The sequence below is a fragment of the Eptatretus burgeri genome, chromosome 15 (assembly GCF_056783735.1).
Source record: "Eptatretus burgeri isolate ZD-2024b chromosome 15, Ebu_testis_v1, whole genome shotgun sequence".
Lineage (NCBI taxonomy): Eukaryota > Metazoa > Chordata > Myxini > Myxiniformes > Myxinidae > Eptatretus > Eptatretus burgeri.
The window spans coordinates 42,728,790-42,749,363 of record NC_140975.1 but is presented as its reverse complement, the minus strand read 5'-3'; the positions used below and the strand labels follow the sequence as shown (position 1 = coordinate 42,749,363).

General features: G+C 45.1%; 1 protein-coding gene across 3 annotated transcripts in view; it reads left to right on the top strand.

Moving 5' to 3' along the window:
* Positions 1-20,574, top strand: part of ENDOV (endonuclease V) — a 78,565-nt gene that overhangs the window by 56,243 nt on the left and 1,748 nt on the right. For all 3 annotated transcript variants that reach the window (XM_085858133.1, XM_085858131.1, XM_085858132.1), the window contains one exon: positions 9,502-9,570. In XM_085858133.1, the coding sequence (XP_085714259.1) occupies positions 9,502-9,570 (69 nt within the window). The remainder of the gene's footprint in view (positions 1-9,501; positions 9,571-20,574) is intronic.

Here is a 20,574-nt window from a genome sequence, read left to right as displayed (position 1 = left end):
GCATACATCTCATGAGCTTGAACTTTCAGAGCTCACTGCATACCACACTGCAGCTCCCACCTGCACCTCTCATTCACCTGCACCTTATACCTCGGTTTTTACGTGTGAACCATCTATCTCACGTGTGGGTGAGGCCGGGGTCGAAAACCATATGCCACCAACTTCTCTTCCCTCTATCTGTCCATGTGGCTTGTCTAATTTCCCAGGATGTATGAAGTGCCTATGTCTTGTTTAGTAATAAGGTTAACTGTCAAGAGGCTTGCCTGCTTAAGGTCTAAGATCTTTCTCATGTGACACTGCATCTTCTTGTAAATATCTGCCTAATTTCAACGAAGACCTTTTATTTACAACCTGCCTGCATATCTCTTTCCTCCATTGGTTAGATGTTGTATGTTATAACTAGAAGGGATTTCAGCCCACTGATTTTCTTTGGTCAGACGAGCCGACATCCCACTTATGGTTCCGCTCGGCAATTCACCAGGGAGGTAATGCAAGATTTGGACTTGAGGACCCTACCAGCATTAACTGTCTCAGACTGTGTCTGTGGTTGCTTCGCAACTTGTCGTGCCGCAGAGTTATCTGCGGCCTCTCAGCTTCAGGGTCAAATGTCGGGAAGCGGGTCCGAGAGCCACTCGTGATCTGGCTGGAAAGCATGTAACGATATCCTAAACTGTCAGGGACTGCAAGCAACCATCTCACTTCAGGACTGTCCATCACCTGTCTGTCTGTCTGTCTGTCTGTCTGTCTGTCTCCTATATCCACCACCGCTCATATTAATTCAGCCTGGAATTCTTCCACAGAAACCTGCTCTCTCTCATGCACAAATTAATCCCACCTCCTCTTCAATTATCTTTCCCCTCCTCCTTGTCTTGGTACTCTGAATCCTGTGGTGATGCAGTTGCCTCAAAACAACTTGCGTTCTCTTCCTGGAAGGCAAATCCAACCGATGGCAACCTCAGATCATTATACAAAGCCCAGGACAAGTGTGTGTCTATTCTCAGGAGAGCCAGAAAACAACACCTGTTGTCTCAATAATGAACTTTCAAACTTGTCTCCCTCCTCTAAAACCTAGTGGTGCCTTGTCAGGTCTGTCTCTGGTGTATGCTCCCCTTCCATCCCTTCCCTCACTTGAAATAGCACCACAGCCGACTCTGCTCGGGAGAAAGCCGAATGCTTCAATTCTTTGTTTGCTTCAAAATCTTGTGTCCTGAACCCGTCGCTTTCTGTACCCACCCTTCCCAGTCATACCCAACTGCTCCTGAATTCTGTCTTTTGCACCTGAAAAGGTAGAAAACTTTCTCGCAGCCCTTGAGTCTGACTCTGCAACCGGACCAGACAGCATCAGCTCGTGTGTCCTAAAAACCTGATCTGCAGCTCTTGCACTTCCTCTCTCTGCCCTTTTCACCCTGTTATTTACCATAGGTCATCTTCCATCTGCTTGGAAATCAGCCAACATCACTGCATCACATCAAAAAGGTGAAAAAATGGATCCCCTTAACTACAGACCAATTATCTTACTTCCAATCATCAGCAAGATCATGGAATCCATCATCACTGTTCACATAAAATCATTCTTTTTCTCCAACAGCTTCATCTCAGATCATCAATTGGAATTCAGACCTGGTCACTCCACCTTGGACATGCTGCTTCCACTCTCCCAACAATGGCTGGAGGCCCTCAATATCACACATTACATTAGGGCCATCTCTCCTACCATATCTCGAGCTTTTGATACAGTCTGGCATCCTGCCCTGCTCTCCAAACTGTCTGCTTATTGAATCCAAGGACACTCCATCCTGGATTACTGACTTCCTCCACTCTCGTAGCCAACGTGTGGCTCTCAATGGACCCCTTTCTTCTCCTCTCCCTGTTAAGGCCGGAGTACCCAAAAGCAGTGTTCTAGACCCCATCTTCTTCCGAATCTTCATCAATGATCTTACCGACTCTCTGGAAAATCCTCTCTATCTCTTTGCTGATGACTCCATGCTCTGTCATGAGATCCTTCTTACCTCTGACAAACAGGCAGCAGCCTATTCTCTCTCCACAAAGCTTGACAAAATCACAAACTGGTCAAACACTTGGAACATGCCTTTCAATCCTGAGAAATCCCACACACTCACTCTCTTTCACCAAAAGGAACGTACCAAAACCCTTCGATCTACTTTCTCAACAATCCTCTTGAGGAGATTTGGTCACTCAAACTTTTGGGTGTCACTCTCAGCCATGATCTCTCTTGGGCAAGCCCCATTTCAAAATTATCCTCCAAAGCCAGACATCGTCCTGGCATCCTCCATTGTGCAAAGTTCTTCCTTGGCACATCTGAGCTCCTGTCCACCTACAAGGTTTTCATCCGCAGCTCGATGGAGTACTGCTTTCCCCTCTGGGCTGGCCTCCCTGCCTCACATATTGCACAGCAAGATGCCGTTGAAACAAAGGCTTTCAATTTCAATGGAATCTCTTGCGATGAAGCTGAGTCTATGGGCCCATCACTTCACCATTGGGGATAGGTCAGTGGTCTCTCTTACTTCTGCCTAATTTCTGGACTTGCACCTTCTACCCTGTCCGTGCTTTGTTCCTCCTAGTTATCTACAGAACACACATGGTCCATCAGCAACTCCCTACTAGTGAAACTGCCTAAATCCAGGGCCACTGCTCACCTCCACTCATTTATTCCTCCTTTTTCCCAGCTGTGAAACCACATTCTCTACTCTCTGCAATCTCATTCTTCCCTCCAGGTCTTCAAGAGAGCTGCTCACCACCATCTCAAGTCTATCCATCCACCACCCCCATCCAAAATCATGATCTTTTCTACACCTGTTAAACCACTCCCACCCCTCCCAAACTTCTGCTTATGTATCCATATTGTCCACCCTTTGCATACTCCCTTACCCTTCATCATTACCTGCATCCCTTGCTTGTCCATCTCCATCTACTTTTTCCCTCCACCCTGCTGTTGGTGTTTCCCCTTTCTCCTGCCGTCTCCTTTGTTGTGTTGTGTCCTGATTCGTTCTGCGTCATAGCTCTTCCACGAGCCTAGAGTATCTATTAAAAAAAAAGAAGAAAAAAAGTATAATTAAATGCAGGTGCAAAATACCAAAAACACAAAATATACCTCTTCCTCAACCTCTTCCTCTCCCTCACTGTTTTAAAGTTTACAGCCTTTTTATCTGTAATTTATATCATTTGTAGTTGGCATTCCAATTTACAAGCCCTTTTAAAAAATAGGTTCATTACCGCTCCTGCTCTTTTCGATTCAAGTTTCCACTTAAGTAATGTTTGTTATCAACCGAGCATGCAATGATCCCTTGTAACCACTTATTGCTTCCTCCTTCTCACCCCACCCTTCCAATGCGGCCAAAGCCATTGGCCGAAACACGGAGCTGTACTCATGTTGCATTGACGGTGGGAAAGACTGCAGAAGCAATGTTTAACCCACTTGTATTTTTAAATGGAAAGGCGTTTAAATTGAAACAGTTGCATCCTCAAACCTACATAACACAATAAATATCATGACGTAGTACTATTGTCACTGGAACTTTTCGGTAACAAAAGTGTCAAAGAGTTTTTCGGGTAAACTGGAAGGCAGATTTTTTTTGTCATTGTTGAGACATATCAACATTATTTGGAGGGGCTTTTGTTCACGAAAAGTAGAATAATCCAGCTGTAGTGTACGCCACCAATCTGAATAATTAAGATACCGGTTTGAGTTGCCTACAATTGTCATTCGATCCCATTTGAGCACTTTCCTCATGAATCTATGACCCCAGATTTAAATCCCTTTCCGACGTTAATTTGCGATATCTCCGAATTGTCTGCAATATTTCCGATTGGCACATTCCTCAATAACAACACCTTGGTTGCTATTGTTTAGTTGATATTAACCAGCCATTCCTTATAGAGTGACTTTATACAAGAAACAGTTGCCAATGAGAATCAAACAAGAAACATCTAATGCATAAAATAACCTTAAATTTAATTGCTTGACATCATCAAGTAAGTGATAATCATCAGGCAATAGGTACATTTTATGAATGCAATCTAAAACCAGACAGAGCATTTAAAAATGCAGAGCTTTGGCACGGTATTGAGATTGTAATAGATCTGAGAATGAGCGATCTATATTAAAATTTATCTGTGTGCGGAATATCTGTCTCTCTCTATCTCTATCTCTATCTCTATTTCTATCTCTATCTCGATCCACACACACATATGAAAGTGGATACCTTGAGACCTGGGAGGGCCCCATTCTACCTTCTGAAACTCGCATATGGAGAGAACAACCAATGACACACACACACACACACACACACACACACACACACACACACACACACACACACACACACACACACACACACACACACACACACACACACACACACACACATCATAAATATTTTCAAGTGTTTGTATGTTTGTTTGTGCGTTCGTTTCTATGTTATTCTTTCACAGCTAAATGAACCGTCGTACCAAGAGGCCCCAAATTTTGGGTTTCTGTACTTCAGAATCTGGCCAACGTTTTGAGCTACCAGATGTTGGTGTTGACGTACATTTTGAGGCCAGCAAAGGCCACTATAAGATGCATATTGGGATGTCGGCCAGGCAGTGTTGCCACCGGCTTGCAGGCCAAAGGCATCCACCATGAGACCAATAACTGCATGGCTTTTCAATGTCCAACACGTCCTGAAACCACTGGGTATCCCTTGCTCGTATACATGTGTTATAAAGGTAAAGGTAGGATAAGTATGGACTTTGGAAGGAGACATACATATGGAGGTAAACAATAAAATGCTTGAAAAAGAAGAGGCGTTTCATACATTCGCTCCCAGTAAATATGATCATCTTTGTAATATGTGCATCCAGCTTTACCTGGCAGGTGTGTACAGGTAGACTGTGCCTCCTCCCTGAAGAATTTCCATGCCATACTGTGATTTGAAATATGCAAAGGATTGGCCTAAATTTCTAATTTTATGAAACTACAAAGCCAACCAAGCACCGTGGGATCTCCGGTGACATAAAAAAACACAGCCAAATGGCTTTGTTCGGTTTGCCATTTGGCTGTGCATTACTGAAAAGCTCTGTTGAAAGTGCACATAAACGAGGGATGCAAACACAGAGCTAATAGGGAGGTTATGATGAAAGGATTGAGAGTCTTACAGGCAAGTGATGTAATACCGAGTGCTTGCACACTCATTACTCAATTTTTAGAACTAATATGTCACTGCAACTCTCGCCCACTCATGCATCGGCACCCAATTCCTTGATCAGTAATGCAATTTTCTGCGGTAACAAAGCACCCAAGGAAACCCTTGGAGAATAATAAAGAGGAGGAAAATACAGTCGAACAACAGGCTATTAGTAATAAAACGGACGTGCAAATTACAAGCTGCGGCGACTGTGAATTGGACAAACCCAGTGTGATTATTCAAGTGATGGCAATAAACATTACAAAACGAGCCCACGCAGCACATTCTAGTGGCCAGCATCTCCGAACAGCTCGAACGGTCAATGCCTCCGTTCTGGCAGCAATTGGGAACAGTGAGGCAAACAGGTGGAAGATTGCATTGGTATCTGTGGCCATCTAATGAGAGCCAGCATCACTATCCCTGGAGTCTGTCACTGCTTGTCAACTCACTCGTACGTCCTTTCGGGCAGGGCTCGACCGTGGTCGATTTGGGCCCCTTTGTTGGGTTTTTGTGATGACTCTTGCAACCTATGTTACAAAAACGTGAATGAAAATTTGAATAAAGGGTCAGTGTGTGTGTGTGTGTGTGTGTGTGTGTGTGTGTGTGTGTGTGTGTGTGTGTGTGTGTGTGTGTGTGTGTGTGTGTGTGTGTGTTTTCATAATGGCTTTTAGACGCCACTTTATCTGTCCATTTATAGCCAGCAGGCCACAGATGCTAGTCGGCTGTGGAAAGTGTTAGCAATTTCTTTTTCTGCAATCGATACACATCAGTGCTCTTGTGCTATTGTGCAGATAAGCAAATTTGCTAAGTGTGCATGCCATCAACTTTTGTTGAAAAAAACAAACATTTAAATCAAAACGAACTCGTTTTTTCACAAGTGCAACTTACGGAACTCTCCAACTCATCTTCACTTACTCGGCGACAATAATGTTCACACATGCCAGATTTCCGCTATCTTCTTGCATTTGATGGATTTTCGATTTTGTTTTTGATTGAAAGTGTCAATATTTTAGTTTAATTTTTTTTTTAAAGTTTTTCTTTTTACTCTCGATACGCCATTAGATTTTCCCATCAGTGGTTTCATATTAATGACAGAGCACTGTATAAAAGTTCACTTCGGGGGAGATGCTTTCAAAACTTGCATATAATCAACAAACTCATCCACCTAATTTTGTCAGAACTCATCCAAAACGTTTTGAAACATTGTTGCGATTCTGTAAAACCGCATGTCTCCAAGGCAATGGCACACAACAAACAGCGATTCCAAGGGAGTTATTTCATTAGTATGTGTATTGGTTAGTACCCTTCCATATGTCTCGTTAGTAAAGGGGAAAGATGCGTTGCATGGGACTCTTTCCGTTAGATCTCTTACACCTCTTTAACTTTTAACCCTTGCAGTTCTTCCACTCTTTTGCTACACCCCTTTCTCTCACATGAAACACTCAAGCAAGCACGCACGCCAACCAATAGAAACCAAGCATTCACGCTGCAAGCGCCTCCCGTGCGTTCGCGCTGCGAGTGCCTCCCGTGCATTTTCATGCCAATTTTCCATTCAAAACTGCACACCAATTCTCAACTGCCATTTCACCTCAGATCTTAGACCCCACTACTCTACAACCGCCTCAACTGCCATACGGTCATCGAACTCTCACCATAGCCTCGAAGGACATGGAGGAGAGGTAGGTCGGGTTATTTCGGGGCATAACTCATAGTGCGAACGTGCACTGGAGCTCGTTTAAGGACCTACGGGTGGCGCAAGGATTTCCCTAAAATCCCACGTTCGAATGAAGGCCATTGTACGTTTGGGTACATTGCTTCAAAAACCACAACCCCATGTTAAGGTCAGGAGCTGTTGTGCATGCCCCTGTTGACTGGCGACTGAGCCATTTTTCATCTCCAGGCCTGGCGGGGCATGGCTACGACCGTTGAGGACCAATAGGAGAGCTCAATTTTGGGAGAGCTCCTTTTGATCCAATGGTTGGCTCCTCCCCTGGTCTGAAGGTTATAAAAATTAAGTATGCGGCTCATTCTGGGGAGAGTTTGCAGATCACCAGGGAAGGAGCAAGAGAGTATCAAGCAGATCGTCAAAGGAACAGTTATCGCCAGACATCAGACCTTGCCGGGGAGACAGGCGGCACAAGGAAAGAGTTCAATCAACGTGATCAGGCATGGGGTCACGAATTTCTGCTGCGAGCCGGGACTGCTCCATTTCAACGTTACTCATGGGGTTGTAACGACACTTACATGTACAGACTCTAACATGATATACAATAGGATCTTTTCTCTCATGCATCTTTCTTCTACCTCCTGTGGAGATCTCTCATCTCCTGTAGATGTGCCCCGTTTCCCGCTGAATTAACACCAGGGGGTTGACTCAGCCTGTCATCCTTCTGAGGTCAGAGAAATGAGCACCAGTGTACTGGTAATAGGTGCACTACATCAGCGGCATAGCCGCGCCCCTAACCAATGATGCAACCAGCAGCCAAAAAGGCTTCACACGAGGGGGGAGGGGTGGGGGGGACTGTGGACGCAACAGAGCAATCAACGCGGGCAAACCCGATCAACTGTTCTTTTCAGAGCAGAACCCAAGAGCGAACTAAAAAGTGAACCAAACTGACCTGCACCTCACATTTTTCCTCTTTCACTACGCCGCACCCCACGTTGGATTACACTTGCATTTCTAAAACACGCACCCTAGGCACCCTCAATATTTTTCCCTTCTCCCATTTCCAAAGCATTCTGGGCTGTGCAGGTCTGCCGGCCGCACCAGGTGTTGTAAAGTCGTTAATCCTCTACTATTGCTATTTCTTTGGGGGTATCTCTAATTTCTAATTTTCCTCGGGTTTGTGTGTGTTTTTTGTGTGTGTGTGTGTGTGTGTGTGTGTGTGTGTGTGTGTGTGTGTGTGTGTGTGTGTGTGCGTGTGCGCGCGCGCGCGCGCGTGCGTTTTGATAGTGTTTGTCGTCACATAGGTTAAGACTGTATAAGAACTATCGGGATAACTCTGCACAGTGCCTTCTTTTGCAGCATTGTTTGCCTTTTGCCACACCCCATGAGTTCCTTGCTTTCCCTGCTGTACATTTGCAATAAATCCATCAACTGTGCCACATAACTTTCTTCGCATCCTGGTTTAAATAAATGTGTTGTTAGAAATGTTCCCAGCTCGTTTTTGTCTTTTCCTCCATTGGTCCAGCATTTCCCGCACCCTCGCTTAGCCTGGACGTTACTCCCAAATAATCTATTTAATAGTCGGTACATACTTGGCAGCTTCGCTCGGCTGCACCTGATCCGGTAGGTAATCTAAATAACACAAGTATGTACCGAGGACGCGATCCCCGATAAGGGGATCATGTGTCATTAGGTAAACGGTTGTTAGAGGAGGACCCTAAGTCACGTGGTCAAGTTATTGGCTTTCGCAGTCGTTTAGCGACCCGCTGCAACATGAGGTTATTTGTGTGCGATGGCCTGTGATTCCCGGTGAGTCCGGAGAGGAACCTGAGACCTCATGGTTCCCCAGCGACCCCAGTACCATGACAATATCATGCTATATATCATTTTTGGCGCCATCTCTCAATGTTGAAGAGTCACTTCGAAAATTTTAAAAATTCTCTTATCCGGATTCGGATCTTCACCAAAATCGAATCGTTTCGTCCAAATCCCTCCCTAACTTTTTGAGATATCATGCTATATATTGTTGTTGACCCTTTATCTCAATGGTGAAGAATCACCATTGAGCATCACTTAGTAAAATTCTCATCTGGATCCTGAGAAAAAATATGCATTACTAACCTTGGCTGGTCATCTACATACACAATAAAAATTCAGAACGATTGCTTCAAAACTGTGGACAAAAATTGTGACAAACAAACAAACAGATGCTACAGACCAACATTCTTGGCGAAATACTTTGACCAAGTAACAAAGACAGGGCTGAAAACATAACCTCCGTCCACCTTCGGTGGCAGAGGTAATTATAACCTCAGAGTTTTATGATGATTATCATTATTCCAACATACAGAAACATTTAATTATCTTCAGCTTTTTCTTCAGTTTCCAATGGCATGTCTCTTTTTATACATGGAAATCGTTGTACTTTGATAGTTGCACACCTGTAATGTCTCGTGTGATATCTCATTGTATTCCATCGTCTCTTGTAAGCTCACCCTTGAGTCCACATAAGATTGTATTGATTAACCCTTTGTTGAAGATAACTACCAAGAAAAGTAAACAGGTGTTTGTTACTACCTGCCACTTGAGTGTATACATGATCTTTAATTGCCGTTGCTCATTGTGTTGTCTCCACACGTGCCTGCACAGGTGAAGATGCTGAAAACTGCCGGCGATTCATTCCCATTGGTGGGCATCTCAGGAAAGACCCTCGGCACGGTGGGTGAAATGGAAGTTGATTGAGCAGTGAGACACACAGGATTCCTGGCCATGCGTGACATGGCTGTGATGTTTGTAAAAGAAAACCTGTTTTATACCAGTTTTAAGTGCAGTTGGTAGTGTTCTTGCATGTTTGGCGAAGGATTTATTGATTTGGAAAAAAATCAAAAAGCTCATATCCACTTTAAATTGTTGTGGAGCATTTATTTCTGAAACATCCTGGTTTTTTTAACCCTCAAAATCTTCATCATTTAATGTTGCTGTTTTTTTTTTTAATTTGCATGCATTTTTGAACTTGCGAATAGACGTAAACAGAAGAAAAATTACAATTCAATGATTGATAGGATTTGAAATTTAAGGCCAAAATTTCAGTTTTCAGTTCAAAATTATTAAGTACAGGTGCAGTATTAGGAAATAGCCTAAAGGTATGTGCACTCACCTTTGAGCTGTATATCCTGGATTTGAATCTCAACCCACCTATAAGCTCTCACCCTGGTGTTCCGCATGCAGGGCAAAGTATCAATGTATGAACCGTCCGTTGGCCAGCACTAATCATTGGTGGATGCGAAACACACCTTCAGCGGTGTGTTTTGTGAAAAGTATGTGAGTTATTGCTACACCCTGAACAAATTACAAATTCCTGCCCTGAATCGTAAAAGGGCAACAGCAAAACACCTGGCATGAGCTTTACCCAGGAATGGCTTCGGGAGCACCAACGCTCTGTCAAGAGTCTGGTACATTGATTGATTGGTTATATCCGTTAACTAGAAAACAAATTATTCAACGAGACATAAAACAACACCATATATCAACAAATCAAATGGAGTACTGCTTTCCCTTCTGGGCTGGCTCCCCTGCCTCACATCTTGCTCAGTTGATGCTGTGGAAACAAAAATCTTTAAGATTATAAGAATCACCTTTGCTGATGCTGAGTCTATGGGCTTATCACTTTGCCATCACAGAGAGGTTAGTGGTCTCTCTGTCTTCTACCACCTCCTTTCTGGTCTTGCACCCTCTGCTCTTTCTGTGCTTTGTTCCCCCCCACCCCCCAAGGTTTCTGCAGGACTTACTTGATCCACCATCAACCCTCTTCTAATGAAACTACCTAAATCCAGAATCACTGCTCACCTTTACTCATTCGTTCCTCATTTCTCACACCTGTGGAACCAACTTCCGCATTCTCTTCAATGTCATTCTTCCCTCCAGGTCCTCAAAACAGCTGTTCGCCACCATCTCAGGTCGGCCCCATTCCAAAACCATTATTTTTTTCTACCCTCGTTAATCCCATCCTCATCCCTCCTCCTTCCAATTTTCCAGTTTTTCCTCAGGGTTTCCTTCTGTATCCATCTTGTCCACCCCATGCATGTGTGTTTTGCATCATGTTGTCTGTTATGTCCTGATTTGTTCAGTATACTAGCTCTTCCACGAGCCTCAATTATGTACATGGATAAAAATTATTTCAAAACATATTGTTACGGATCTGGAAACCATTTGCATTCAACATACAGATGTCCCAAAAGTCAGTTATGTCGTTAAGTATGTGTGTAGTCAGATCCCCTTCCTTTTACCTCGTGGGAGAATCAAAGGCGTGCATTGTGATTTATTTTAGTTAGGTTAGTACATCTAACAAGCCATCTAACAACCATCCCATCTGCATGACCCCTCGGCCCATTACAATCCACGGTACCATCGTGCTTGCAGCCCTCGGTTCGCGGGCCACAGCGCACCTTTGCCTGAGACGGATTCCTGAAGATGTTCGAGGCAGTTTCACCAGCACGACCTTTCTCGAACATGCGTGGAGGGAGGGTCGGCTTTCTCCAAACGAGGCCGAAACCCTGCCCCGGAAAGGTATGCCGTGGGACCCTGTCCAATCAAAGTCGGACAGCGAGGTGTATTCACCAAGGCCCTCCCCGCTGAGGGAGGTCCATAAATTCCCGAGCACTCTCTGAGGCAGTGTTAGAGTTTTCGTGGGTTTTTGCTGTCATGAAAGGGGTTTTGCTGTCACAAGGGTTGAGCAGAAGATCGTCGAGGTGGCGAACGTGTCTCTGCTGGCCCTCGACAAGGAAGGAAAGAGTGACCCTGACACCCCTCTGTGGACCCCGGCCATTCACCACCTGAGCTCTGCCACGAACCTCGAGTCCCACACGTGTGACTGGGGACCAAACCAGCGACCATTGTCAGGTGCCGCAGCACGGAGTACCCCCCTTCTCCGACGGCCAAGTACCCATCCAAACTCTGACCCCCAGCTTGTCTGCTCGGCTGCGAGGGTCCAATAAAGAACTCTGGGTTTCTTTTCATTTGTGTGTGTGTCTGCGTGTGGGCCCGTCTGGTAAGTAGAACTGAATAAGTGTTTTTGGAACATTGTAAATACTGCTTGCATATTCACGTTGTCTTGCCTTTGTCTTTTACTGTAAATAAAACTTGTTAGAAATGTTCCCAGTCCATTTCCATCCCTTCTTGCATTTGGTCCAGCATGGTTCGGATCTGAGTTTAGGCGGGGTTTTATCCCCGGTAATCGGACAATTGTAGCCGGCACGGCTTTGGCAGTTTCCGTTCAGCTGCCCCCGAACCGGAGTTGGTAGTCGGTAGTTGGAACTCTACCACAGTCGGTAGAGTGACCCAGTTCGAGCAAGACGTGCCGAGGGCGTGGTTTCCCCGGAAGTCGAAATCGCGTAGTTAATTAGGTAAATTGGTTATAGACAAATAGACCCGACGCAACACGGTTGAAATATTGGCGACCACGGTCGGTTCAGCGACCACGGTCGGTTCAGCGACCCGCCGCGTCACAGAATTATCCGGAGCGATGGCCTACAATTCTGGGGAGTCAAGTGGGAGACGACACAAGCTTTCCCCACCTCGTGGTTGTTCTCACCACCGACCCCCAGCCCACAACAATATTTTACCCCTTTTGATCTGCTTAGTTGTTTTGTTTATTTTGAAATAACAATTTTGGGGGTGTTTTTTCAGCATTGTAATTATGATTGTAATCAAGTAACAATTTTAATTCACATAATGACTTCAAGTTTACATGGTTGGGAAAAAAACATGGCACTGACATGAGCAAATTATGTATGGTTGGTTTAAGTGGAATCATCCATCACTTGGTAAAGTTTGTTCTTTGTTTTTACAAAAGTTTGGTGGCATTGTGGTTAGAGCATCCGCTCCGAGTCTGGGAGGAGTGGCGTTTATAACCCTGGCTGAGTCGTACCAAAGACTTTACAAATGACATGTGCTGCTTCCTTGCTTGACACTGAGCATTTAGAATATAGAGCATGGATAAACATATGGGTTGTCATCTCATAGGGAAGAGAATGCTTCTCCCCACTGACTGAGGGTCATCACAAAACATCACAAGATGGGGTTTCTCGTACTCAAAATTCTCTGGGAAGTTGCATCACTTCCCCCAAAGTCACCAGCTGTGTTTGTCTGTAGTCAAGTCCTGTGTTTCTCAAGTATTTGCTTATATGTATGTATGTGATTAGTGTTGCAGCTTCTTCACGAGCCTTAGACCGTGTAGTCGTAATAATGATCATAATTTATATTGTTTTTACTCTGCTCGTACGACGTGAAAGCGGGGCTAGGCAATTGGTTCACTTTGTCTGTCTGTATACAAACGTCAGTTTATGGTTAAGGAACAACTTCATTTCAATTGATTGTTATGTTTTGAACACAAATCGGAACATGAATCGGAAAACGAGCGTGCAGTTTAGCAGGACTTTGGCTCTGAATTTGTCCCGAGCACATATGCACAGAGAGGAGTGAGATAATTATTTTACTCTGCTTGATAATCTGCCTGTCTGACAGTCAAACAAATTTGAAAATCATTCCAAACAGGAAACTTACTGTTTTTAATGTCATAAAGGACACAAACAACAGGTACAAATAACTAATGTAATGTGTTAAATACGGTGGTGTAAAAGACGGTGCATCAACGACAGTAAACTTGCAAAAAAAAAAATTCTCCAACCTTTAAAATCTTTACTTTATTTCAATTGAATTGTATATTTGAACACAGTAGAACACAAGTCGCCTTTTTGGCACTTTCAAAACCCTTCTGTTTAGTAAATGCCTGGTATTGGCTTAATGGTTAGGGTGGTGGGCTTTGGATCTGAGGGTCCTGAGTTCAAATCCTGCTCGGCTGTTAAATTAATACCAGGTGGGGTTGACTCTGCCTGTCATCCTTCCGAGGTCAGCAAAATGAGTGCCAGCATGCTGGTATACTGTGTTGGAGTGGCGACCCGTCCAGGATTGTGTCCAATAGCCAAGGAGACTGCTTAAGCAGCACCAACGCTCTGCACAGAGTATGGTCCCAATGGATGGATGGATGGGGTTAACTCGGCCTGTCATTCTTCCGAGGTCAGCAGAATGAGTGCCAGCATGCTGGTATACTGTGTCGGAGTGGCGACCCATCCAGGATTGTGCCCAATAGCCAAGGAGACTGCTTCAGCAGCACCAACGCTCTGCACAGAGTATGGTCCCAATCTCCTCCTCTCCTGTTTAGTAATACATAGACAAAATATTACGGTTTTTTTTTTAAATGTCTTCTCGACCACTCATATTTGCTGCTTGCAGACCCCGCCCATGTTCTTGTTTCTCAAGACAGCATGGGGTAAGGTGTTCTCTGAACTCCAGATTGAAAATGTAAAAGCTAAAAACTTAAGAAAGATGAGTTCAGCCATCCACATCAAATGACTGACTTTACCGAATGGGATATTTGCCCGTAACAAAATAGCATTCAGTCCATGCTACCAAAGGGTTAAATTCCCACACCAACGGAATAGTTAAATGAGGACTTATTGAGTGCTTCTTTGTATCAATACATGGATTTATCCTGGGCAACAAAACGTTGTTTCGCTGGGATCCCCGTTCATTAAAATGGATATCACCTGCCGAGTGATGTTGTTTTCCCCCATCTTTGCTTATTGACTCATGCAAATTCACCTCGTTTGTCACAATTTGTCACAGATTTCCATTCAACAAAGACATATTTGTGTTGAAAACGCATCTTGTCCCCACCATGCTGCTGTGTGTTTAACAAGTGTCAGGCATCCATCAGGGAATACTGGCCTAGCAGAAAGTATTGTCCAGAGGTATGCACACTCCCCCCCTGAGTTGTGTAGCCTGGGTTCAAATCTTGACCCAGCTATAAACTGTCATCCTGGTGTTTCACAGGCACGGTGATTCATCAATATGTTTGCTGTCCCACAGATGGATGTTAAACTGCGTGTCCCACCTGCCAGCATTAGTTGTTGTGCATTAAACATCCCACGGTATCCTTTGCCGAAGTAGGCGAGCTATTGCCGGCACCCGGGTCAAATGACAAATTCCTGCTCTCACCTCCAGGGGGAACTGCATCAGTCACACTGCTGTGCCCCCAGCAATTGATGCTACCCACAGCCATGACACTTCAGAAAAAGAATTCTGTGACTCTATGGGACTGAATCAATCAGTAAACTTTCCGATCCAGATTCCTCCCAAAGGCAAATCCTTCCTTCTGGACTTGGTAATGACAAACTTCCCCGTAAATGTCTCCTCCTCTTTCTTTACTCCAATTGGTTCATCTTATCATATGCTTGTGAAAGTCAACATCTTTCTGGCTATTCTCAGAGTGCTGTCTCATTGGTGGTGCATCTGGCAGTTCACTCAGGAAGATTTTCAGACTGCAAGCAGCTATCTCAGTTCATGACTGGTCTCCTATATCTACTGCCCCTGATATTAACTCGGCCAGGGAATTCTTCCACAGAAACATGCTCTCTTGTGCACAGATTCATCTCATGTCTTCTTCAGTTATCCTACCCTTTTTCCCACCCATGGTGTGCTGAATCCTGTGGTGAGTCATTTGCTCTGAAACAACTTACCTTCTCTTCCTGGAAAAGAAACCCAACTAAAGGCAATCTCAGATTATTCCACAAAGCCCTCAACAAGTATGTGTCCACTCTCAGGAGAGTGAGAAAGCAACATCTGTCCAACCTCAAGAATGAACTTTCAAACTTTTCTCCCTCCTTTAAAACCTGGTGGCACCTTGTCAATTCTGTCTCTGGTGTATGCTCCCCCTCCATCCCTTCCATTTCTTCAAATGGCACCACAGCCGACTCCGCTCGTGAGAAGGCTGAATGCCTCAAGTGTTTGCTTCCAAATATTGTGTCCCATACTTCGCTCTCTGTATCCACCCTACCCAGTCACACCCCACTAATCATGGTCTTTGTGTCTTTTGTATCTGAGAAGGTGGAGAAGTTTCTGGAAACCCGAGATGCTGATTCTGCAACTGGACCGGACAGCTTCGGCTCGCTTGTCCTAAAAACCTGCTCTGCTGCTCTTGCACATTCTCATTCTGCTCTTTTCACCCTATCATTTGCCCTAGGTCATCTTCCATCTGCTTGGAAATCAGCCAACATCACTGCATTACATAAAAAAGGTACATAAATTGATCCCCTTAACAACAGACCGATTAGCTAGTTCCAGTCATCAACAGGGTCATTAAATCTATCCTTTTCACCAATGGCCTCATCTCAGATACCAATCCTGATTCAAACCAGGTCACCCTACCTTGGACATGCTGTTTCGGCTTCCCAACAAGTTGCTTCCCAACAATGGATGAAGCCCTTCAATGTCAGACATGAGATCAGGGACATCTCTTTCGAGTCGAGCTTTCGATCTCGAGCTTTCAATACAATCTGGCACCTTGCCTTGCTCTCCCAACTCTCTGCCTATGGCATCCAAGGCCAACTCCACACATGGCCGATAAGAGTAGACTTCATCTACTCTCAGAGCCAACGTGCGGCTCTCACAGGAATCCTTTCATCTCTTCTCCCTTTCAAGGCTGGTGTACTCCAAGGCAATGTTCTGAGCCCAGTCCTTTTCCTGATCTTCATCAACGATGCCTCTGACTCTCTGGAAAATCCCCTTTATATATTTGCTGATGACTCCACCGTCTGCCGTGACATCCCTCATCCTTCAAATAGATAGGCTGCAGCCAACTCCCTCTCTTCAGACCTTGACAAAATCACAAGCTGTTCAAAAACTTGGAATATGTCTTTCAATCGAAACAAATCTCACATTCCATCTCTCTCCGAAACAACCACGTCATCTCCGCAGATCTGGAACAGCTGTAGGTCTCAGACCCTGTGAGGATCATCAACAAGGTGCCCATATGCTCGTCTCATAGATATAATTGTGGACTTTGCCCACCAGAGGTGTGTCAGGTTGAGAATCGGGCATGAGAGCTGGAGGCCCATTATAACCCCCTGCTTACTCAAAGCCATTTTCCCGTCTGGTCATGTTCCCATTCTGGCCCAAGGCCGAGTGTTTCAACCCTGACCATCCACACAGGCAGACCCAGACCCTCTGCCAACTCATCTCAAACGGCCTTAAAAAGGTCGAAAGTGAGGAGGTCATGTCAGCTGACAGGAGAAGTCTGGGGCTGGACAATGGTTGTGCAAACATCGATCAAATCGCCCATCATATTCGCCTTTAAGAACTTGCATCAATCAGAACTCATAGAGGCTACAACCCACATTCAGCAAGTTTGAAGGAATGCGACAAGGGCTCCTGGGGATCATGTCACAATGTAGGCTTTCCGGCCACACTCTGCGACAGCGATTGCCTTGGTCCTTGGGGGCATTTCGAGATCCACCTCAGACGTTGGCTGGTCATGCATCCTGGCAAGCAGAACATAGGCTTGCCAGTCGCCAATGTAGACACCCTCCCATCTACTTTCTTAACACTCCTCTTGAGGAAGTTCAGTCATTCCAACTCCTAGGTCTCACTATCATCCATGATCTTTCTTTGGCAACCCACATTTCGAGGTTTTCCTCCAAACCAGTCACCGACTTGGCATCCTCTGTAATTCAAAGCCCTTCCTTGACACACCTGAACTTCCATCCACCTACAAATCTTTCATCTGCAGCTTGATGGAGTACTGCTCCCTCCTTGTGAGTGGCACCCCTGCCTCACACCATGCTCAGCTTGATGCTATGGAAACCAAGGCCTTCAAGATTATTGGAATCTTAGGTGATGAAGCTTACTCCACATGCCTATCACTTTCTCATCGCCAAGAGGTCGGTGGTCTCTCTGTCTTCTACCACCTCCTCTATGGTCTTACACCCTCTGCAGGTTTCTGCTGGGTGCACATGGTCCACCATCAACCCCCTTCTCATGAAAGTACCTAAATCCAGAATCACTGCTCACCTCCATTCATTCGTTCCTCTTTTTCCCCACCTGTGGAACCAACTTCCACATTCTCTTCAATCTAATTCTTCCCTCCAGATGTTCAAGACAGCTATTCACCCTCATCCAAAAGCATGATCTCCCCCCCCCATTAATGCCCCTCCACACCCTCAAGTCAACCTCCTTTTCCAAATTTCCAGTTTTTCCTTCCTGAGAGTTTGCTTCTGTATCCATCTTGTCCACCCCCTGTGTCCTCTCCTATCCCTCATTCCTCTCCACAACCATTATTTGTCCAAGTCTCTCTATTTTGTCCTTCAACCCTGCTGTTGGTGTTTTCCCCCTCTCTCTCTACTGTTCCTGTTGTTCTGTTATGTCCTGATCCATTCAGTGTTCTAGCTCTTCCATGAACCTTGACTTTGAGTACAAAAAACTTATTTGTGACCATGATCGGCAGATTTTCCAGGCTGATCGGTAGGGCAGGGTCATAATGGACATTTTGAACACTATTGTATATTTATTGAATGGAAACCTGCAACTGCAAAAGGGGAACTTGCATGAGATATTGTTGCGGACTCGGGGTTTGAGGCTCATCACGAGGGGGAGCAGGCTGCCGGACACAGATAACTCCACGCATCGGCAGGTTGCTTGGCAAACATGAATGCCGATTGGCATGGCCAATCTGGGCAGGGTTACACTACTTTGTGTGATACCTTACCTGTGGACAGCTGGTCAATTGTCATGTGGCCTCAGTGCACACTTGGATTACTGCCGAGCGATACAGTGAGTGTGCGCTGGCAAGCAAGAGCAATTTGGTGGGTTATAACTTCCTGGCTAAGCTAATGTGCAGACCATGCTGGACCAATGAAGGAAAAGACGAAGTAGGCTGGGTACATTTATAACAAGCAATTTATTCAAAAGCAAGGGCAAGGAATGTTATGAGGCACATTAAAAAGGGATTTATTCACCAAATTATGTACAGCAGGGGAAAGCAAGGAATTTGTGGGTGCGGCAAAAGAAAATATAGTTATTTATAACAGAGACACAGTGTCGAGTTACCTGAGAAAAACTTCTACAATCTTAACTTATGTTACACATAACAAGTGCCATCACACACACACACACACACACACACACACACACACACACACACACACACACACACACACACACACACACACACACACCCAAGGAAGCTAGAGAGTCCAGAAAGAGGAGAAGCTGTTGAGGTGTCGGCTACCTCATAGTACCTGGTGAGGTCGATGGACCTATGCAACCCAATCGCTTAGGAAGGGAGAGGAGGGAATAAAATTGAGGGTGTTTACGGTGTGTGAGTGGGAGGTGCAAAAATGTCGTGCAACGTGATGCAAGAGGAAGTGTGAGAGGAGCAAGTTGGTAATTGTTGCTATTTTAGTTCGTGTGTCCACAGTAGACGAGACACAGTTGGGCGAAAAAGATATGTGAGAAGACAGCTTGACAGGGCATGTGTTAGAAAGTCTGCAAATGTTTGGCTAATGACTATGGAACGCCATCAAAGCCGAGCGCGGATGATGCGGATGATCCGGCAATGACCCCGGCAATGCTCGCCTCACTCAGTTGCGCTGCCCTCTCAGCTCAGATGACGCTCGGCTCGGTAAAGGCTCTGGACAAAGGACGAAGAGATTCTCCTTTTCAACAGAGAGAGACTGAGTGATTTGCTCTCTTTTATAGAGCCTGGAGTGGAGGAGCAACCAAAAAACGGATCAAAAGATCCTGTAGGTGTTTCCGAGCTTCCGCATTGGCGCACAGACATAACCCCAAGCCGTAGTCATGCCCCAACAGACTCCAGAGCCAGAAATGGCTTCAGTTATGCTCCAGCCTGGCCATGTGACACAGCTCCATAATTAACATTGGCGAGGGTCTTTGGGATCACTCTCCGGCCATGAAGGTGCGCTGAATTCTGTTCAAGCGTTATTATTTAGCGGAGTGCCAGGGCTACCCCGACATTGTTGAACGAGCCCCAGTGCATATTTGCGTTTCAAGTTACACGCCGAAATACCCTGGCTCATAATGTCCTTCATTCCCCCGGCATCCTCAGACTGTGGTGAGTGTCCAGAGAGTTAACTGTGGTTGGGGTGGTTTATAGCGGTTGTTGTGAGGTAGAGGAAGCACTGTGGAATTTGTAGTAAAGGCGTTGAGGCGTTGTGAGTGGTTGAAACGGTTGTGGTGAGGAGGTTGAAGTGGTTGGTCATGGTTGTGGCATTTCTGGTCAGACAAAGGATGTTGTGGGGATTTTTAGAAGGTGATGTGAGAATTATGGTGAGTGATGGCATTGTAGTGAGCGTGGTGATGATTTGAGGTGAGGTGGTTGGTTTATGGCGAGCCTTCTGAACAGGAAATTGCACACATATGCAAATGAGGCGATCACTGCACCTTCTTGACGCTCCAATGGCCTCATCTCAGATACCAATCTGGATATCGTATCGAGATAGCGTTACTGGCCTGAGTGCATGGATGCGTGTTTTGTGTGTGAAATAAATTAAAGAATAGGGGATTGAAGACCTAACTAAAAGCCCTACACAATGCATCTTGTCCCATTTACCCACTAGACATATGGAAGGGCCAGCTAAACGAATACTAACGACATAACTGTCTCGCGATAGCTCTATGTTGGATGCCATTGCCTCGGAGGAGTGCCGGTTTTGCAGAACCGCAACAAAATTAAGTGCAGATGGTGAGAAATATAAACTTCACTTTGCAGGTTTTACTCTCTTTCACAATGCAATTTGTGGACTTGAATTCAAGATGGACCGCACTCATTCTAATTTTTTACCTGGATCTCATTAACAGGACGCGGTTGTT